Source organism: Glycine max, chromosome 6 (assembly GCF_000004515.6).
Source record: "Glycine max cultivar Williams 82 chromosome 6, Glycine_max_v4.0, whole genome shotgun sequence".
Classification (NCBI taxonomy): Eukaryota; Viridiplantae; Streptophyta; class Magnoliopsida; order Fabales; family Fabaceae; genus Glycine; species Glycine max.
In genome coordinates this window covers 4,961,999-4,985,119 of record NC_038242.2, presented here as the reverse complement: position 1 = coordinate 4,985,119, position 23,121 = coordinate 4,961,999, and the positions used below count along the sequence as shown (strand labels likewise).

The 23,121-nt window shown below is 33.4% G+C and overlaps 3 protein-coding genes across 6 annotated transcripts; 2 read left to right on the top strand and 1 right to left on the bottom strand.

Moving 5' to 3' along the window:
• The first annotated feature begins 1,617 nt into the window (after positions 1-1,617).
• On the top strand, positions 1,618-2,146 carry LOC106798999 (flotillin-like protein 3). The gene has a single exon (XM_014776930.2). It carries the CDS (start codon positions 1,766-1,768, stop codon positions 2,144-2,146), a length of 381 nt encoding a protein of 126 aa, XP_014632416.1. The 5' UTR covers positions 1,618-1,765.
• A 5,655-nt stretch (positions 2,147-7,801) lies between these two features.
• On the top strand, positions 7,802-8,467 carry LOC102660700 (uncharacterized). Its single transcript, XM_006581278.4, has one exon. It carries the CDS (start codon positions 7,928-7,930, stop codon positions 8,342-8,344), a length of 417 nt encoding a protein of 138 aa, XP_006581341.1. The 5' UTR covers positions 7,802-7,927; the 3' UTR covers positions 8,345-8,467.
• Positions 8,468-11,294: 2,827 nt separating this feature from the next.
• On the bottom strand, positions 11,295-15,208 carry LOC100810257 (homeobox protein knotted-1-like 3). 4 transcript variants are annotated; one of them, XM_003526236.4, is made up of 6 exons: positions 14,308-15,208; positions 13,654-13,774; positions 12,502-12,695; positions 12,266-12,397; positions 11,829-11,965; positions 11,295-11,743 (listed from the first exon to the last, which is right to left on the bottom strand). In XM_003526236.4, exons 1-6 carry the CDS (start codon positions 14,917-14,919, stop codon positions 11,737-11,739), a joined length of 1,203 nt encoding a protein of 400 aa, XP_003526284.1. In that variant the 5' UTR covers positions 14,920-15,208; the 3' UTR covers positions 11,295-11,736. The 4 variants fall into 4 exon arrangements, with proteins under 4 accessions (XP_003526284.1, XP_006581338.1, XP_006581339.1 ...); XM_006581275.4 differs by having other exon boundaries at positions 11,295-11,754; positions 14,308-15,173; XM_006581276.3 differs by having other exon boundaries at positions 11,295-11,751; positions 14,308-15,173.
• Positions 15,209-23,121: the final 7,913 nt, after the last annotated feature.

The following is a 23,121-nucleotide window of genomic DNA, read 5'->3' as shown; positions in this document are numbered from 1 at the left end:
GTATAATTAGTCAACCGTTAATAAAAAGAAGAAAAGAGGTATCATGAGAGTAATAAAGAAATGAATCTCATTTTTCATAACAGAGGAAACTGTGATGACTTATCTACAAAACCCATAAGAAAATAGAAATGCAACAACACTTTAGCACTCAAAATGCAATTTCATCCTCAATTAACTTAAATATATTTTTAGTCTTTTAAATTTGAGTTACTTAAATATGTTTGTGGAATGTTAGTATAATTGTTTTGTAAAAAATTCCAATGTAAAAAGAATAGATATGAGTAGTAAACTTTATTAAAAGACAATTGATCGAATAACTTCCCGCATAAAATTATTGTACATTAACTTTAACTTTTAAGTAATATGATGATATAGAATATGTACATAATAATATATCACAAAGGATATTAAAGGAACAACGGTAAAAGCTTCATGCAGTACACATTAGGGAACGAGGTTTGAATCTACCAAAATAGGTTTCAATAGCTTTGAATGAAAAATAATTTCAAACAAACTAAATCCTCTCGAATCAAAAGAATTAGCATTTAGTCTTTTGGTATATTTTACTCCAAAACAGAAGTTAAGCCTGATTTTTCTGACAAGAAAATAAAACGTATGGAATGAAAATGAGAGACACCTTTCTCCCATGTAAGACATATATGTACATGCACAAACAAACTTGGTTGCAAAAACAATCATTTCATTATCCACAAAAGAGAGGAGGTCAATCGATATGTACACTAGCTCACTAAGAATGCCATCAATCTTTGATATGCTCACATCCGTGGCCAAACTTGACCATAGACATCTTTCTTGTTATATTGCCGGTCCCGAGACCAGGGGATATCAGCAGAAGGAATCAATATTAAAAGACATGAAACACGAGTCAAGCCATTTAGACATACGAGAAACAAGTGAGCGAGGGGTCACGACCTAGGGAAGAATAAGGCAGGGGAGGGAGCTCGTAAGGCAAAGGTAGAGGGATAATAAACTTCAGATGATGAATGCATACTCTCCTTTTTCAGCCCAGTTAGGGTTACTAGTTTTGTTTTCTTAATCTCAGAAGATTCTCGGGCTGGGCACTTATCCTGCAATTCTTAGTTTGTTAGCATGAGTCTCTCTTTCCCATTCCCACGGTTAGGGAGGTGACCGGAAGGTCCTTCCTTCTCCCTCAACAATTGAAGTTAAATCAGGTCAAGCATAAAAACCATCAAAGAGCAAGGATGTGTTTGCTACCTCAGATAGTGTAACATTACTGGTACAGGAAAATACAGATCCACGTTGTTTGAATAATGATGGTAAAAATAGCACTCCCAGCTGTAATGAAATGTTTATAAATATTTTTCAGTGCGACCTTTGGAGAACAGGATAAAATGTATTTGATTGCAAATGCCCCAAGTATGATAAGAAACAAATTAAAAACAATCAGGGTAAACACTTTTCTTGGCATCTTTAGATTCTTGTATGTCATTAGGCAAGGTTTGAAAATCATGAAGCTTGCCAATTCTTGGGTGTGAGCTTTCAGATAATAACAACACCGACAATCAGATAACATGACATACCTCATGAACGAATCATCAACTGAGTATTATTCTTCTGGAGAGCTCCCCAGGCAGCTTTGCTAAGATTAGGCGAAGTTAACATGAACCAACTATTTGGGAAAAGGGTATTTCCAGATAACTATCTACAGCATGACTTTAGCAGTGCAATGCCTGACCAAAAAATTTAACAAACATAAAAAGTTGAAAGGCATATAATAGTTCTGATGGAGCTCTTACGCAAGACTCTGATTATTGTGAAGAAAAAGGAGACAGAGGGACTTTGGGCACATGGGCAGGCCCAAGGAGCATATTTAAGGACACTTCTTGATGCATTTGGAGGCAACTACGGCAGTCTGAGGGACTACTTGATGATTAATAGTGGCATGTTTCAAGAAATTGCCAAGACTAATGCAGATGCAATTCGTGGACTTGAGCCAAAGATTAGTATTTGGACTAATGGTGGCGAAGCAAATGGTGCAAGTGGTGGCATTAAGGAGGTTGCTGGTGTCTACAAGATGTTACCACCTCTGTTTAAGACAGTCCAAGAGCAAACGGGTATGCTACCGCCAGCTTGGATGGGAACCCTGCCTGACAATAGTTCTTAAGACTCTTCTATTACCAAATCTTTTTTTTTTTTTTATTTTGCCGGTAGGATGCTTACTTTTGTTGGGACATCACTACGTACAAGATTTAATATGCATCAACAAAAAAGTACAAAAAGTTTTCTTTTGTTAAATAAAATGTTATTTGGTTGTTTGTGCGTTGTGAGACATTGAATTAGGTTATCAACACGTATTTAATGGGAGCCTGCTCATTAACTCGAGAACTTGAAAGGCATCCTGCAAGATACAGCCTCTCACGGTAAGTTCAGTATTCAACATAATATAAGTGATCTTCTCTCATACAACTACTGTATATTCAATACACCTTTATCAGAGATCCTCTCACACAAGTAGTTAGGTGACAGTGATACATTTACAACTTCAAAGAAGCTAGTGAGGGAAGATGGAAGAAGGAAATAAAAACTAAGAATAAAAGTAAAAAACCGTGGTACCCATAATTAAGCCAACTGTCTCTCAAACTGACTTGATTATGCAACATGGTCATGCCATGCGAATATTTATATGTGGCTTGAGGATGTAATTGAAGGGCATGGCTGATCAATCAATTTCAAGGTCATAATAGATAAGGAAGGTAAAGGAAAATACTACGTAGAGTTCAACTCGTCTCTGTCATTAATTAAATCCCAATAAGTTGGTTCAATATATACAACCTCACGTAGCTGGCTAGACTCGTTGATCTCACAAGGAAGATAAATTGTCAAACCAAAATAGGCACTACAAAGATTGACGTCCTCATTCCCCGTGATTTCCCTTAAACAAGCAAGTTTACTTTTCCTTCAACTGTCAAATAACCAAGATGAGCGTATTAAATAGCTTCATTCTTAAACGAAAACTTTTTGTCTTCTATATGTGCTAAATAGTTCAACAACAAATGCCCTGGACTTGCACTTCAAAAGAGATTACTCCAATAAGGTGAACAACATACAATTTCTTATCCAGCCGCAACTGGGTACATATTAGGGAACAAACAACAACCTCAATTGCAAATGTTTCCATCAAACTTGAACCTGTATAATGTTTAACTATTTTGGATTTTGATGCATATATAGGCAAAGAGAAGCATCAAGTATTAAAAGTCTTATTAGGCCTGCAGCGTATATATCGAATAGATTTTTCATCTCTTGCGTAAAGCCCTCGGTTTCACAACGACACAACCCTCTTGAAAAAACTTCTTTGCCTCCTTGTGTCTAGGATGAGGGAATAAGTGCATGAAGAAAATGCTCAACGACTCATCAGGAAACAATGCCAATTGCCAATATTATTTCCGTCTAACTATTTTCATAACTTCAGTTTCAGTGCTGATCTTTTCTCGCGGTACTTAATTATTTCTCTATATAATAACGAAGCTAATTTTCTTTTTGCGTATCTAATTAGACTACATGTTAATTATTTTTATCTATTAAGTTTAAATATGTTTCTATACCCAAAAAATTAATGTTTACCAAATTTATAAGAAAAAATAACTGATTTCACACATATTAAGAAAATTAAATAATTTCATTAAGTTGTCTCAATCTCTATTAAAGAATATTTTTTCTAAATTATCCTTAAAATTTGATATCAAACATAAATTTTTTTATTAAATGAAGAGTATTTTAAAGATAATCTTATTAAATATGTCAAAGTAGTTAAGATTTACTTATATTTATATTTGAAAACAAAAAACATTAAAAAAAATGTCTATAAAAAAACAATAAATGATACTAAGCTCAGTCTCTCCTTAAACAACTTCTTAATTAAGAGCTTTGTGGAAGAAATAAGAGATCAATTGAAATGGAATTAAAATTCAAGAAGTCAATCTTCAATTTTAAAAATTAATTGAAATGAAATTAAAATTTATGATATTTATTTATAGAAATTTAAATTTTAAAAATTGATAAAATTGAAGTTTAAAATATCTGCTTGCAGAAGATAATGACTAGAGGATTGATTACTCTATTCAGATTTTATTGGATGCAGTGGTCCAGAAAAGCCCGATAATTATTCCTTGGACATAATACAAACGTTGTCGATTGTTCTAATGGACAGAGTCCGACGTTTCATCTCTTTCCCTTAGCCTATCTTCAGTTTTTTGTTACTACTCTTTTTTATTGAAGATTTTTTTTGTTAATACTATAATGCACTCGCTCCCTTTATCTACTGATATTGTTATTGTTGCTAGGCTTTTGCTAGCTTCCTATATATTATATACAAAAAAAATTAAAAAATTGAAGAATGTTTTGTTACTGTTGCTTGGTGCTAGCATCCTATTATATATATAAAAAAAAAATTGGAGAATGTTAATCACTATTTTTCAGACTACTAAGTTGAGAAATTTAAAGAAAAAAGATCTTTAAAAAATAACATTTAATTTTAAAATAATTATTTTTTTTTCTTCAGTGGTTTTAAATATAAAAAGTCCTCCTTAAAAAAAACAGTTATTTTTTAAAAGTAAGTAATTCTAAACATATAATTAGACAAAAAAAACTACTTATTTTTTTTACGAATTACTTAATGTTCTTATTGCTGTGAATTATTAATATTACTTAATTAATTTCTATATAATAAGTTTGGCTATCAAAAGTCAAGAGAAACAAAGTGAGTGATACAAATAGCACATGGGGTCTGCAAGAAGCAAGCTTTACGAGGCCCAAAAGAAAGGTTGCACCTCCAGCTTACTTAAGGGAGTACGTCCAGCATGGGTAGTAGATGCCTCATGCATCATGCATCGTACGTCGAAGGCATCAGGCAATAGGTAGTAGGCTTGTGTGTGTGTGTGTGTGTGTGTGCTTCCTTCGGAATATAAGAAAAATACTAGAAAAGTTCCCTCTCTTCTTCTCTCTCAGAAGGCTTGTCTTGGTCCTTGAATTTCAAGACGTAACATTTGGTGTTTTCATTGAGAGCCCAATGGCTATCTTCCATGGATGTCATACTAGCTCCAGCCACTGCAACCCACACCACCCGCCGAATCACCCCTTCACATGCCATCCTTTCCACACAGCTATCCACCAGCAACCATTTCTGCAGCACCTATCCCCTTTGTTTCCGCACACCCCTCATCCTTTTGTACATCCAGTTCAATTCCTTGGGATTGATTTTGAGAGCACCCACAAAATGTTTGCTATGCTTGTTCGATATTGAGGGAACTCCTCCTTCATTTCAGCAACCACCTCTGTCCCTTTCATTTCAACACCCACCTCGAATGACGGACGCTGAACCTTCTCCCGCGGGCGTGGACCGCCTCGAGGCTGCCATGGCCAAATTTGTTGTAGCTCAACTCCGCCTCGAATCCACACTCGATACCCTTCTTCTAAAACTGCCTTCGAGAATTAGTCACCAATACCAATCTTCTTCCTCCGTGCAGTCACCACCGTCGCCTCCGCCTTCCAGGCCAACTACGCCTTCATGCCTCGTACCAATGCAACACAACCAATCACCCTTGCCGACTCCGCCGCCCATACCACCTCCGTCGTCCATGTCGAATCCACCTTCACTCCACGCACTCATACAGCCGCATCCCACACCCTTGTCGGCTCCACTTTTCATTGTGGTCGTTCCCCTCCTTGCTAACAGCAACCCCCACGCGTCCTTCAACCGCCGCTAGATCACCATTTCCCAAGTCCGCAAGGAGTATCCCAGTCGCTGTAAGGAGCTCGACCACTCCTTCCTCTTTTACGCTACTAGCGACGTTGCAAAATGGCTCGATTTCCACAACACTAATATTCATTCGCTCATTCCTTCACCCATTTTAATTTGGGATCTCGGTTCGAATTTGAAGCCATATTTTGAAACCCAACTCCTTGAGGACAATGTATTTTTTATGGGCTCGGGAATGATACAAATAACACATGGGGTCTGCAAGAAGCAAGCTCTACGAGGCCCAAAAGAAAGGTTGCACCTCCAACTTACTTAAGGGAGTACGTCCAGGGTAGCAGAGGCCTCATGCATCGTACGTCGAAGGCATCGTGCAGTATGTAGTAGGCTCGAATCCACCAAATTGTGCCTTTTAGTTAGTGGGAAATAATAGGAATATCATTCTGTTAGGATATTCGAGATTTGCACTTATCTTTTCGTTATTATTGTCGGGAACTTGTCCCCGAGTATCACACTATATATGTATGAAGCGCTTCCTTCAAAATATAAGAAAAATACTAAAAAAGTTCTCTCTCTTCTTCTCTCTCAAGAGGCTTGTCTTAGTCCTTGAATTTCAAGACATAATAGTGAGTCAAGAACGACATTAGCTTAAATAACAAAGAAAAAAAAAATCTAATTTTCTTAACGAATTCAGTATAAATTAGTTTCTTAATTTTACTAGGTTTATCAAATTATCAACGGAAAGAGAGGGATTCGAACCCTCGGTACAAAAATTTTATCAGTTGTACTTTCTTTTTTTCTTCTTCCTTTTTTACCATGTGTATTTAATTTAGTTTTTAAAAAAATATTTTTTATATGTTTTTGTGAGTTTTTTTTATGAAACATAATAATCAACTATTAATAAAAAGGGAAAAGCTTTCCTGAATTATGCTCTCCCACTTCATATCATGTAAACAAACTAACGAGATAGTTTGGGTATACGGCAATTTAAGCAACTTGTTTTGGTTTCCACACTAATATTGTTAGGCTAGACATTAGCCAACCTCTTGTTATACTTACAAATAGCCTCTTTTCATGTTTTATTTTTTGTGATAATTAGATGAGTACGGTCTCTACGTGTAAAATAGTTTTATAATATTAGTTCTGTGTAAATTTTTTTTTACTTTTTTCCGTATAATCATTTTTCTCTGATTAACTTCTGACATTTTATTCATTCATCTGTATAGTTGATTATCATTAATTGTTTGTTCTTTTGTATTGTAATATTACATGTCCTACATAGTACACTTTGATTAGAACGCTTATTAATTGAATAATTAAAAAAAATACTCCTCTTTTAAAGTTAGAAAACGTTTACTATTCTCTTTAATTTATTTTTATTTATTAGTTTTAGTTAAATTTAAAAATGTTGGTGTAATATAAAAAAATTAGTTCGATCTAGATTTTTTTTTGTGATCAAATTGTTTCTATATCTATATATTAATCATCTCACCCAATTTATTTATTTTTAATCGATCTCACACAAATTTTGTAAAAAGTCTAGTTTGGCTTTGGAATAAAACGTACAAAAAAAGATTAATGAATGTATCCAAGGAGGTGCAAACGAATGATATATAATGTAAATTATCTCTTTTGAAAAAGGAAAAGCATTGATATATAGTGATATCAAGGGAGTCGAAACTTATCCACATAATATGTAAACAATAAAAAAAATCATTTTGAAAGGATAAACAATATAAAGATCTGTTCGGCTCCTAACTGTCGATTAACAGACGCCACATAAGCCCCAGCTTCTGTAATCCGCGGTGGGCCGGAAAACGTAGTATTCATGTTTCTAACAAATGCCCAAGACGACAAACCTGCAGATAACTTATACACAAGTTCACCCGTCTGTCACAATCGGCAAAGAACAGTACAATCGAAACTCGACACCTCAGAAAGTAAGTCATCACGATCACCACGTGACATAAAATCATAGGTCCTTATAATTTTCAGAAGACCGCTTCGGTCACAAACCAATGCCTCGTATATTTGATCTACGTAACGAGTTCACTTATTTGTTTCGTATATCGAAGTGACAGTCTCTCTCTTCGTGCATGTGCATATATATATATATATATATATATACACACACAAATTTCACATTTGGTGATTGATTCATCAATCATTGTAACTTTTGGTCTTTGAAGAATGGCGGGGACTCCATCAAGGCTTGAAGAAATTATAGCTTCACTTAACTGTTTCCGTGTGCTCTACGCCCCACAAGGCCCACATCGATATGAATCGCGTGGGGAAGAGCAAGAAACGTTGGAGATTCGTCGAAAATGGTTGCGGAAGAAACTAGAGAGGGCGATGAAGGTGTTGTCAGAAATTTTGGTGTGGCCAAAGAAGAGTTTTTCTTTGCGGAGGTTGAGGACGTGTATTAGTGAAGCCAAGGAAATGAAAAGGAAAATGCAATTCCAGTATGATCCCAAGAGTTATGCGCTTAATTTTGATGATGGATCAATAGAGGAGGATGATGGTGTTTTTCTTGATTTCTCGGCTCGGTATGCATGTCCATTAGGGATAAACAAGCTATATTTGGAATGGGAGCACAGTGAAGCTTAAACATTCTTAATTGATTAATATTCCTGGGGATTAATTACCCAAGCGTTATTGTTCCTCTTGTAATTTTCATAATCAAATAATGTGTACATATATAGTTATATATAAATGCTTTTTCTCTTCTAATTCATTTGTTTGGGAGTCAATTTCTTCTTTTTCTTAAGTTGCAAATTGACCATTTGATCAATTACCCCATAAAATGCTTCTTCTCAACAGAAGTAAAATGCCATGACTAAACGCTGCGAATCATGACGAGGATATTCTAGGGAAGGAGGGAGACGTTTATGATTAATTCCTTCAAATGTTCCGTTGGCCAAAAAAAGATTGGATTAATGTGGTAAATCAATGATCCCACTGGAAACATTAAAATATCAATTGGAACGTAATAATAGATGATAAATATGTCAGCATGTAACAAAATAATAGAGATAAGACTTGATCTAACGTTCAAATTGACAAGGTAGGAGATTAAGAACGCAGTTTGTTATAACTAGTTTTTAGTTTGTGCATTATATAAAATAAATTTATATAATTAAAAAATATTTTTAATATATAAACTTTTTTACAATTAAAAATTATAATAAATAAATTTTTTTGAACATATAAATTATATTTTAAGTATGATATGTGGTTTAGATAAGGATTTGTCATACAAGATTATTTTTTATTATTAATAATTTCTTTTAAAAATCATTGAAAAACTTCAACTAAAAAATAAAATTAAAAATAGTAGGTTGAAAGATATAAGGTTAATAAAATCGAATATAAGATCCAGTATAAGTTAAGCATAGAAGGATAATGATTTGAGATGGTAGAGAAATAGTTTTTTTTTTGGACTAGTATTAAACCAAATTAATTTTTATTGCAGTAAGTAAAAAAAAAAATGATTTTGAATTCAAAGCATCATTGTTGAACCTACAGAAAAAATAATAACCTGTGTGTTTAAAAAAGCATATGGTGCTTGACAAGCAAAGTGTCCCAATACATATTTTATCAAACACGAACCTTAATAAGCAAAATTGGTTGAAGCAACTCTTTTGAGGTGGCCTTGCATGTCTTTATGATACATTAGAATTGTTTTGGAAGAGGAAGTATGCGTATGTGTTACCTTGTCTTTGTTTCTACATAGTAGGTAAGATTTGATTGAACTTACTAAATGAGGTAAGGGAATAACTATTAAAGGTCATAGATGGACTAAAATAATTTCCCGGTTGTACTGCATGACAATTGACAAGTGTTTGAAACACATAGGTGAAGACAATGTATTGCTGGAGTGGGCGCACTGAATCTCTTATGTCCTTATTGTCCTCTATATGCTTTGGGTTACGTTAACCATATATCATTCCAGGGTTGGGTTTCAAAGGGCCCAAAGGCTGAACCCAAGAGAAGACTAACGCCTAAAAACAACAACTCAAGTGTTAAATTACTCACATTTACATATATTTATTTTAAGTTGTAATTTCATTTTTTAATAAAAATCGTAAAATATCCCTTATTGATCCTTTAAAAAAATTATTACTTTTAATTTTGAAACACGATTTTAATTCTTTTTATTGATTTAAGTCTTAAAACTTGTCTTCTTCAATTTATTTTATCAAAATTGTGAAATTCGACCGATGTTAGGACTTAAAAAAATATAAAAATGATGAAAATCGCATAAAAAAAGTCTTACAAGCAACCAAAAATTGAAAAATCTTTTAAAACCAAACAAAAATATTACTTCTAAGATTCACTTTTCGTATAATTTTTATCTTATTTATATTTTATTTGGTGCAAACATCAAGTTCAATCCTATAGTTTTCATATAGTTAAATTTAATGGAAAATTTTCACGTATTGAATCAATAAAAAATTGTGCCAAAATTGAAAATAATCATTTTTTTTAAAAGTATCAACGTGTTATGAAATAATTATTTATGGAACTATTTTATAACTTTTAATGAATAAGAGATTAAATTATAACTTAAAATAAAATTAAGGGACAGGTGAGTAATATTTCAACTCAAAATTATTTGTAAAAGATTTAAAATTCTTTATAAACTAAGTTTTCAAAATTGATCTTTGTTTGTGGAAAAATATAAGTGTAAAACTCACTCATCTCTTTAGAAAAGAAAATGTAATTTTTAAAAATAAAAGAAAAGAGAGTATAATTTAAACATGTCTAAGAAAAAGAATAGTATATTATTCACACTTCATTTTAAAGAATTATTGAAGAAATTAATATTACAAAATTAATTTATATTTATATATGGCATTTTAAAACTGAATTTAGAAATATTATTTCCATTTAGATGTTAAATTAAATATTCATTAGTCTCACACCTATCCTATAATCAATTATAATTAACAAATTTTTAAAGTATCCATTTAATTCAAAATTAACTTTTATACGTACAACAATAATTGTGAGAAATTAAAAAAAACTTACACAAACACGGCCAGTTACTATGATATTTGCCTTCACTCTACAAAGAACATATCACTCACGGGACCACTTATAAAATGCAGTAATGCCCTGCTAGCAAGACTGCAAGAGCCATTTTTTTCTCAAAAAAATAAAAATAAAAATATTTCCGTTTGCTCTGTCAGTCTGTCTGTTCCACCCGAACTTTTCCTAACTATAAATACGTCTATAGGCACTGTCATAATTCATAAACCCACCACACCAACATTTACCCTCCAACCAGAAATTCCTATGAATTTATGAACTCTGTTTTCACCTTCCTAATTTCACGAAGTTATTCCATGTCTTGATTATGACTTCACAATCACTTCAAGGGGCAACAAGCCTACACCATGCCAACTCACCAAATTTCCTTTCTACAACAATATTCAACTCTATATTCCTCCTAATAGTTGCTGTATTAATTAAACAAAAAATTATTAAATGCTTCCTACATTAAATATATTTGCTTTCATTCAATACTTTTCTTTACTAGGTATTGGAAGAATACTTTAAGAAAACAAAATATCCAAGCTCCATGTAAAATAACCATTTTAAGAATAACAAAAAAAAATAAAAAATAGTACGATTGAAGGAAAAACGCTCAGATTATTACTATACACCCACAACCCCTCACTATTATATATATTTCACAAACATTAATGAGACTAAAAATATGCTCCCATGGAGGTACCCATTTTGATATCGGTATATAATTCCTAATTGAACTCCCTAATTTTGATGCATCACCGTACTACAGGCTTTTAATCCTCCACATCTGTGTTTTAGGCCTGTTCCTTGAGCAAAAACAAAATCTGAACTTTTTTTTCTATCATTGACTTTACTTGAATCCCTTGCCATGCACCATGATTGACCGCAGAGACATACTAACAGAGTACAGTAAGGGATTGGTTCTCGAGTTTTCCTCCATTTACGTGTACTGATCAGCACTATTAAGACCTGCATTACTTCTTTTTAAACTAAGATTGGTGCAAAGCTCATGCAAAATATAAATTAGTAAAAGCACATCTTTTAATATGAATACCTTTTGCGCTTGCTCTTCAAAACAGTAGAAGTTGAGGGACTGCTATGCCAGTTCCTCTTCCTTTGATTGATAAACCAATTATTGATCTGCTTTAACTGCAAACCCGTTTCCTGCACCAACCGTGCCTTATCCTCCTCCTGAAAAAACATTGAAGAATAAATTGTGAGAAATCATTTAATATTAATTTTGAAAAAGTCAATTGTTAAATTCTTCTGTAGTAGCTTACTATGTTCATTTGGTCAATGGTCAATAAGTGCAAACATGTGGACTGTCTAAGTGCATAGACAAATTGTGTAAAATCATTAATCCTTATTTCTTCTCTTTGAATTTGTAGCACAAATATGTACAAGGACATCTTTGTTGTTATTCATTAAATTCGTTCAAATTTGTTTGAAAGGGATTTCCTAAAAAAACATAGTAAAGTCTTGAGTTCTTACCGTAGGATAAGGCCACTTGGAATGTGATTGCCACCAAGCTTTAAGGACAGAGGTCGTGTCACCAGGAAGTTTCCCAGCTCGTCTCTTACGTAAAATTTCCTCTCTTATGTCCACGATTTTATCTTTATAACCCTACATAATAAATTAAAAGATAAAAAACATTGAGGTCAATCACATGGGAAGACATTCAAAATGATGGGACTTTTAAAAGCTATTAGTAACATTTAATCTCTAACCTGTTTCAATTCGTGCTTCAATTCATGTCTTACACGTTCCATGAGGGACCTCTCATTCTCTGTGGGAATAAGAGGACCGAATCCCATGCTATCAGGACCATCCAAAGCACCATCAAACAGATTGGCATCACTATCTACTTGCTCATCTTCGTCATCAGACATTGTTGCTCCCGTACCTTCCCCGGGTGAAACTCCTGTTAAATCATGCACCATGTGATAAAAAAAATACCATAACTTTAGTACTCGTCCAATTGCAGAAAGAGCTGTTTTATTTGTGCATAAAAAGTTAGCTAATCTAACCAAAAGGCTCATGACTACGTAACATTCAAAGTGCACGATAGTTTGGCATAACGTGCCAAAAAATATGGACAACTGGGCTATATGCACTTTAAAGTCTTCAATACTTTCTTCAAATACAGAAATTGTCATCATTCTATCTGAGACAATAAGTGGGGGTTTGGTATATTCTTTGCTATTTGGTTATATATGTTTCAATTTTAATAAAGTTAAGAAGCCAAGATTTGAAGTTTCCCAAACCCCCCAGACTTTTTTATAAGTGAAAAGATAAGGAAAATTGAATCCCTGTAGCCATGTTCCTCTTAGTCCAACAACCATTAAGGACTTGCATATCATTTATTGTTACACTGAAACTTGCAAAATATTGACTGATGGTTGACCTTGTAAGAAAATTTGAACATGAGGTTACAGCTCACGACAGGTCAAATCCCTGATTTTGAGAACTTAAGTACCCTCAGTCTGAATTAATTGCCAGAAACGACTCTGTCCCAAGTTCCTGACCCGAGACCGTATAGTTATTAGTTAATAGTTAATCGCAAACATACAGCAGCAGCAGCACATGTTACGCCTATTTTCCTATAAAATATTTGAGATTTCTTCCCATTAAAATTGTGAGTAAAAACTTTAGAGAGCCCCTTTTTTTTATAAATTATTGCAGTTTTCTAAAAATTGGTCATAAATAACTAAAATATTGTGTTTGGGAGAGTAAATTACAGGCTGGTTCATTGATAGCAGGAACATAATTGAAGTAACTTGAATCAAGTTATTTCCATTTTATCATGGAAGGGCAACTAACCTTTATTAGTTTATTTTTATGTTGAGATGCAAAAATCACTAAAAAGACTATCGTTGTACCTGTTAAACTTTGTAAGGATTGCTCGATCTCCCAACAAGCCATGACTGCTTCCATTGCATGGACCCGGACATGCTGTTGAAGTTGTTCTTTGAAAGAACAGAGCAACAGAACATAGTGGGACTGCAGCAACAAATAAGAAAATATAAAAAATTGTAAGTTGTAAATGTATCATAGCAGATAAGCTCTATCACATCAGAAATCACACACCATGAACTAGGGGTTATATTAATTCAGATGTCAAATTCGGCATAAAAATTAGCCCAAAAAGTCAAATTCGAACCACTTGTTTCCAATCTATTTAATTTCAATTAATAACCATCATTCTTCATCTGACTTAATTTGAATAATTTCCTTCTCCATGAAAGTATGCATTGAGCAAGCAAGGAACATGTCTGTTTCACTTTCTTAGCCGAGTAAACTTTTCACCGCAAGCACGTTCTGTGGATTGTCTTCAAAGACAATCCACAAAACGACATTGAATTCAAAGCACGAGTTTAAAATTAACCACAAAAGAAGAAAGTTCTCCATTGCACCCACGGAGAAGAAGAAAAATAACCACAAAAGAATAATAACTAATAATTTATATTTAATCCGAGGAAAGAAAAGAAAAAAGAAGGAAAAAGAGAAGGGTGAAATTAAGAAAAGGAAAATACCAAGAACTGATCGAGTTCTTTATCGTCGCCAACGATGGCTTGTCCGAAGGCAGAGTACTTGGCGACCACATTCTGGGACTGTGCGAGCTGAGCGTCGATCCTGGGCAACTGGTCGACCGGCGTGGCGATCCGCAAGCACGCCACGTGTGCCGACAGAAGCTGTTCGTACAGAGGATGCGTTAAAATCTCCGCCTTCAATCTCGCATTCTGCCAGTTCAAGAGGCCGTCCACCGGCGCCGTCTCTCCCTTCAAATCTCCGGATTCGGCGCCTGCGCCGGCCACGTCATCGATGACCTCGCTGTGGTTGCGGTTAAGGATCGGGCGGGCCTGCCATTGGCCGGAGTCGGAAGCGGAAGTGTGGAGGTTGAGGAAGTTGGTGCTGTTGTTGCTGTTGTTAGCAGCGGTGTTGGTGGTGGTGGTGGTGGTGGTGTGGGTGTAGTCCGTTCGGAGAAGGGCGTTGTTGAGCCAATTTGGCGCGGGTTGGTGAGGATCGGAGGCAGGTTTGGAGGCAGGGTCGGAGAGCAAGGAGTTGTGAGGGAGAGTATGGTTATGGTGTTGTTGTTGGTCAGTGAAATGGTGAAGTGGAAGGTCTTGGGGGTTATGGTACGCCATATACTTAAAACGAGAAAGTAACTTCTGAAAAGGTAGCAGCTATTGGTTCATGGACATGGTGAAGTGAAGGATTGTACTAATCTACTAGAGAGGAAAAGAGCCTCTTGTGAGTTACTACTGCCAACGTTATATTAATACTTACAAACAAGATTCGAGACATGAGGCGGTTTTCAGTATTTCTCACACTGGTTTTCCGCTTATTACTTACTAATTCCGGAAACTGCTTTTTTCTTTTTTCTTTTTTCTTTTCAGCTTGCCCCTTCGTGCATTCTTATAATACACCTATCCGTCTAGACTTGGTTAAACCAATTTCAACACTTTATATTCGCTTCCGGTTAGAAGTAAATTTTATTTTATAAAGTAATCTATATTTTTTTCCTCTCAAAATAACTATTATTTTATACAGACAAAATATTAATGAATAAATAACATAGAATATGATACTTGAGATCATTTTTTTCAAATGAAATACTTATTTTAAAACAGAAAAATCTTTTATGAGTTTAATTTTTATAAATGAATTTAAACATATTTTTTGCAGTAACATTGCTTTCATATGAATAAAACTGCACTTGAATTTTTTAAATAAGTTCTGTGAATAATAAAAATAATTACATACAAAATTTTTACTAAAAATAATTAATCGGATTTATTGAGATAGATTAATTATTGATAAGATGAGTACCGAATATATCTTACATTTCACATTAATAATATGATTATTAAAAAAACATATTTTTGACTTCAAAGGCCTGAAGTACATTGTCAAGAATTGATCTGTCTTCAATAAAAGTATATTGCATAACTTTTGAGAGATGCATTTTAAAAGAGGTTTGAGTCTATTGGCCAGAACTTTTTAGATAATTTTGTAAAGGACATTACATAATGAAATGGGTCCGAAGTCCTTCATGGAGGTAGGGTGGTTGTGTTTGGGGACTAAGGCAATGGTGGTTCTGTTTATTTGAAGGGGAAAGGTACCTGTCTCAAGCCAAGAAATACTTGTGTGGTACATTTCATGACCACAAAGATGTCATAACTTTTTGAAAAAAACTGGGTTGAGACCATCTGGGCCAGGTGATTTGTTAGAATCCATCTGAAAGAGTGCGAGTCTAAATTCTTCCATAGTAAAATGTGGTAGTAGTGAGTCATTGTCATAAGCAGAAGCACTGACTGGAATTTTATTGATAATTGGAGGAAAATCAGTAGTGTTGTTCCTCTTGGAACAAATTGTTGAAGTAAGAAATTGCAACATCACACAATTCATTATGACCAAAAACTTGAGCTCCATTATCCTTAGTGAGGGATTTTTTCCTTGCACTAGCAACTATATGGAAATATTTGGAGCTAATATTTTTTTTCTCCATCTTTCAACCAGAACATTTTTGCTCTCTGGCGCCAATTCATTGACCTTGTCGAATTTGGCAACTATATATGTGTTGTTTGATTGACGAATATACTCCAATTCCTTCCTGCAATCATCAATTTGGTCTCGGAATTTGTGTCTAAGCTTTCTCCCCCGAGAATTCATTTCAGCTAATCAATTTACAAATTTGGAGACAAAATCATTCGATGCATTGTTGGTCCACCTATTTCGAACAATTTTTTCCAATTCGGGTTCGAGAATCCAAGAATTCTCAAATCTGAATTTTTTGAGTTTTCTTTCTTAGAGCATTGTTGAGATAGATGAGGATTGGGGAGTGGTCGGATTTTGCTAAGATTCCATTGGTAAGCTTGAAGTTAGGGAATATGTATATCCAGTTCATCGTTGCTAGGCCTCTAACATGCTTATCTTCCATGAAATCATGTTTTCCCCGTCTCCTGGCCCAAGTGTATTGGTGACCCTCCATTGGCAGATCGTGGAGGTTGCAGTTAATGATTGTCTCTCGAAATCCCCTTAGAAGCCAAGTTGGGTGATCATTGAAATCTGCAAAGATGCACCAAGGTAAAGAAGTATCTGCTACTAAATAACGAAGGAGGTTCCAAGACTCCCTCCTTCTTTGCCTTTCTAGGTAGCCATAGTAGCCAGTCAATCTCCAAACTGGTGAGCTTGCCTCGTGAACAGAAACGTTAATGAAGTTTTGCGAGAAGTTGATAAGGTTGCAATCAAAGGGTTTTGTCCATAAGAGAACGAGACCACCACCTTGACCCACACAATCAACTAAGAAACAGAAGTCAAAACCAAGAGAATTTTTAATGTCGACAAAACGAGAGGAATGCACAAGAGTTTCACAAAGAAAGACGGTATCATGGTGATATGTCCGAACTAGGTCTCTAAGTGCAGGAACTGCGCTCAGGTTGCCCAGACCCCAGTAGTTCCAACTGATGATACTCATGGTCCCTGCGGGCTTGACTGCCAGGGCCCATCGTTGAAAAAGAGCTGGTTGGGTTTTGGTTGTTGAGGGTAAGGTTTGATGAGTTTGGGTTTTTGTGTGTTACTGTTTGGGGGTTTAAAGATGTTGAAGGGGTCGTGTTTGGGGGTGGGAGTGGTCAAGGCTGGGTTGGTCGAGTTTGGGTTAGGGGGAGTAGGGTTGAGATGGCTAGGGGTGGTGATAGGGTTTGGGTGATCGATGGTATATAGGTACGTGATTATTGTTGGAGAGAGGGATGATGTTTTTAGCGGCTGATAGGTCATGTAGTCTGCGTTTCTTCTTACCAATAATTAAGTCATGATTGTTGTTGTCCTCAACATTCATGGGGTCAATAATAGTGTCTGAAAATGACAATGGTTGTGGTTTAAATATGGGAGTAATTGGCTTTTGAATTTTAAAATAAGTCTTCCATAAATGTTGTACTTTGCTTCAAGTCCTCTTCATTGGCTTTAATGTTTCTATTGAATATGCCATGAATTCCTTCATGAATGATCTCTTGATTCGCTGGAAATTTCCACGATGCAATGTCGCCGGCCTCGCGCAATCACCTTGAACTTCCTGAAGTTTCCTGAGTGCGATTTTCTGTTCATAGTTCTGGCCCCCATCCGCTGTGTCCATCATCAATCTTCATACTTAGCAATTTAGCACAGTGTTCATCGTTATGGCCCATCAAGCCACACATGTAACAATAATTAAGCTCCCTTGCGTTCATACTTGAAACAGACTTCAGTGGCTATCCCTTCTTGCTTTTTTATCTTCTTTAATTTGTTTTTTTTGAGTGGCTTGCGAACATCCAGTAGGACTCAAACCCTCATATAGGATCAAAAGGTGTTCGTGTTTCCCTTTTCACATACTCAAGGAAACTTCCTACGTAATTTCCCAGGCTTTCCCCTACTATTTGGGTCATGAATCCCACTGGGAGATTATGAATTTGAACCCAAAAAAGGATGTTTTAGAGCGGTACACGATCAGGGTCTTCATTTTTTACGGCTCCCAAAATTAACATGTTCTTATCGAAACTGTATGGCCTACCACGCAAGACTCTCTAGAAATCTTGTTGGTGATAGAACTGGAATAAAAATAGAGCATGTGTTGATTTCTGAAATTGTCATTCCTGCCAATGGTGTCTCCATACATTGGACATTCAATTCGTTCCTTCATGATTGGTGTTCTGATAATGTGGTCCGTGAGGAAACGTTCTACCAGACTCAGAGATTGATCGTTGTTGGTTTCCTCATTCTACGAAATGTTAATTTCCATCTCAGCTTCATCATCTCCTAGATTTAGGTTCTCAATATCGGGTGTTTCCATGATGGGTGGGTGAGACAAGGTTGGGATCTCTCAGAAAGGAAATGTGGTTAGGGGTAGGATCTCTCATAAGACAAGATAAGGATCAAAGCTTAGCAAGTTGCAGACAAATCTCCCACAAGAGAGGAGAAATCTCTCACGCAGAGGAGAAGAAAAAAATGCTAATTAGTATCTTAAACTTTAGTTAATCATTTTTTTCTTATTTATAATTATGCAAAAAGTAGTATTACATATGCTTAAATTTCTTGATCTTTATTGAACTTGGTGCCAAATTATATATGAACAAGATTCTTATGTCTTTTGAACTTAGTAAAAAAGTCACTGAAAGTGATTTAAGTAAACTCTTCGTTTTACTTTTTACACATATTTATCTTAGGCTTTTGACTTTTTTTACAAGGAAAGAACTACAAATTGCTCTTTATTTTTAACAGATAAAAAAGTGAGTAAATAATATTGTCGTTTTAGAATGAACAGCTCGATGAACCTTCTCTTTATGATCGGATGTCATGAACTAAGATCTTTTAATCGCTGATAAGATGTTTACTTTAATTTTAATTTGATGCTCAAACACAGTAATATAGCAAAGGAAATAATGAATAGGAGCATGTAAGAAAAGTGTAACGAAAGGAAAGCTTTAGATTATAAGTATGGGCCTACAATAAGCAACTTGCCATGCATTGAAGCCACGTTTATTTAGTCTTATCAAATGTGGCAAACATTAAATTTTTATATTTCTGCTTTTAAATTCTATTATTTATTACTCACGTTAGTTTACATAATTTTTACAACATTTGAATTTTTTTTTCTTTACAATTTTTTGTTAGGTTCAAAACTGATGGTTGCTGCATTCCACCGTGTAAAGCATAAAGCCATAAACTGGCCATCGAAGAGTTTTGTAATTCTTTCCCAATTCAAGTCCCATACGCAATCTAATAGCCTAATGTTACTTTATGCTTTCACCAACACATTTCTTTCATGTTTCCTTCTAAGTCACTACAAGATTTAAGGGTTTAATTTATGCAACAAATTCTTCAATACTATCACATATATGTTACGTCTACAAAGTTCGAAAATATATTTCTCCCGCCGCTTTTTTGAAATACTGATAATATCATGATTTATTTCACACTTTTTCAACCAGTTAATAGATAATGGAAACGTTTTTCGTGCATGGAATGATTATTCGTAAAATTATATAAAATAATTATTTTTAATTGAATAAAAGTCATTAAAAGAGTAAATATTTTTGTTGTAAATAATAAACATTTTATTATATTAAATAAAAAATAATTAACAAGATGATTTTTCAAATTAAAAAATTATAAATAAAATATTTAAATACCACACCATGGCTATAAAAAATCATTAGCGATTCTAATTGCAAGTTCTTTGAAATGTTAATTGAAAACAATTAGTCATTAGCGATTTCTACTATGTCTTGGTTAATAAAATTATATTTTTTATGTGCATATTTAAATATTTAAACAAACTTATTATTTTTAATCTATAATATTAGCATTTTTTTAAATGAAAATAATATATTATCAACTAAAATATACTTAAAATAATTAAATAAATAATATTGATACCACACTAAAAAAAATCCATTCCCATTTTAGTAATTATATGTTTGAAAGTGTTTTACTTGATATTGTTCAAACAAGTCTTCGTTTTTTATAAAACTAATTTTAGAATAAAAATATTCAAGTATAAATATAGTTATATTAAATTTACTTTTAATTAAACTTAAATTTAGAAAGTTAGATTCAATTAAACTTTTTCCTTCATAGCACTAACAATAGCAAAACTAGCTTCGACTCTTCCTACTGATTGAATTGACTTAGAGTTGGGTGATTAGACTCCGAAATTATTTAATCAGTAAATTCGTTAGCTCCCCGGCCGTTATTGAGAAAGAGAAAGATAGACTTTAGGCTTTCTTCTTTTATTTAACTTTGTAAACTATAATACAAACACATACAAAAATGATATGATAAAACCAATTCAATCCACATTGAGTTGATGGATTATAAGGGTTGACTCACTTAAAAAAATTTAAAATAGAAAATAGAATATATATATATATATATATATATATATATAATTTGGAAAATTATGTTTACATTCCAATTCTATATTTTTCATATAGATTGAATGATATTTTGATTTTTAAATGTGAAAGTTGGTCATAATTTAATTATTGAAAGAATGAAAATTTTAATTTAATTTTTGAATGTATAAAAAAATAATAGTTATATTCTGTGGTTAGTTTCGTAAGATTATTTTATAATTAATAAGACTAAAATTACTAGTTGAGACGATGTTGATGATAAAAGGAAATACATGTGTCACGTTTATAATACAAAAGAGACTCGATTGCATTTTTTTCATTCTTCTTACAGTTTAAGCAATGCAAATGCATGCCACATCCAACATCGACAATTTAGCATGAAAAGTTAATTTCGTAAGAAATCATGCCAATGTCTTAAGACTTAAGATATGATAATATTTTATTTAAACTTATATGTATGTTTATATACATGAAATAAACTTCTTCAAATATGTCTATAAAAGGTGTAAAATTTAAATGTAACAAATGTCGGTGTCAACTTTTAAAAAATCCATGTCTATTTTAATTTTTTAAAATATCATGTTTCGAATTAAAGTATAAAGTTGATTTAAGAAGTGTTGGCAAATGATCAAAATTTCAAGTCAAGCTAGGTTCAAGATCGAAATCAAAGAAATCAGAAATTGAGGAGGCTATAACTAGCTAGTTAAGTATCAAAGGAAACAAATTTGAGGCAAAAGTCCATGGAGATGTGATTAGAATGTGTGGTGTGGTGTTCACGCCAATTAGTGGACCCTTCCTTTTTCATAAACGGCCCTACCTTTTGGGAAAATTGTTCGGTGTTCACGCCAATTTCTCCTCCTACTCCCCCCTCCTCTCTTTCTTTTTTCTTTAGCCTTTTTCAATTTTACAAAGATTAGAGTGTTTATTTTTTTATATAAAAAAAACAACACTTTCTCAATTTATAATATAGATGATTTTTTATTCTTAAAAATACATATTTTTTAATCTTGTGAAAAAAATATTTGATATTCAGTTTCATCAAATACATATTTTAATCTATATCATTAGATTTGTTTTTGTTAAAAATGATATGGCACTATTATATTACGTATCAATAATTTTTTTAGTCATTAATTAACAAAATTTATCTAATGACTGAACCACAGATTAAAACATATATTTCAGTAAAAAAAACATATTAACAAAATTTATTGAAAGTTTAGCGATATTGACCCATAAATTTTTTATTTATGAAATAAAAGTCTTAACGGAAAATATTAAGAGATTTTTGCTTTTTGTTATTTTTTTTCAGGAACTGATAAAAATCAAATTTTGAAAAATTTAGGATTTTTTTTTTTGTGAATAACTAAAATCTTAGTTAATCCAAGATATTAAAAAAGAAGAAAAAAATGATGATTTTTTATTAAAAAAAACTTGTTCACGTTGAACAACATTAAGGAGAGAGAGTAGAGGGTTCTAACTCAAAATCTTCATTTAAGATCTCTCTCTAGCTTTTCCCAACCATGAATTTGTTAACGCATTAAGAAATACATCAATTTCAAATTGTTTTCTAAAATAGTAAGATTGAGTATCGTTTTCACATGAATTTTGTTTGTACTCAATATGGTGTATATCTAATTTTTGTGCAATTAATGAATGGATTTAAGAAAGACACTTCGAATCATTTTGTTTGTAAATTAAATATTTGTATGATTCTAAACTAAGAATGAGCAAGGAAAAAAACACTAAAAATGGTGAAGAATTGTGGACACAAGAGTTGATTATATTGGAAGCTTTCTACCAAAACTTCTCTTAACGTAAGATAGTTATTTTTTCTCTATTTAATAGTACTCTAGTTATCACCTACATCCATTGAAATACTCAAATCGTGATTCCTCACATGAGATAGCCTAATTTCTCTAATTCCTTTCTTAATCCCTTAAGAACTAGATTAGTCGAATTACATGACTAATAGAGATGTATAACAGACTAAACCATCACCTCACATTATCCTTGGCAATGAAACATTTAGATGTTCTTTCCAGTTCTAAGAATTAACACCATTTTCCAATGCCTAAATCCTAACATAACATATAAATGGGTGATCAAACCAAATACATGGAAATAAGCATAAAAAGAGACAATGAAACTAGTAATAATATTAAAAAGATACTCATAATCATTACATCAAGAGAGTTTGGTGGAAAGCTTCCCAACAATGGGTTGTTTAACCTCTCATTGTCATGAGAGACTTAACTATACAAAAAGGGTGGAAATATGAAGGGAAATGGAATGAAGATGAATAAGTGGATAAGGAGTGACTCCCAATAGTTGTCTTCTTTTTCTTCTTTCTCGAGCTCTAGGGTTTTGTATGTCTCCACTCAAGTATATCCCTCTTTTTTTCTTCTATTTTTCACTTAAAACCATCCTAAGTTGAAATTTTCGCGATCCCACGCT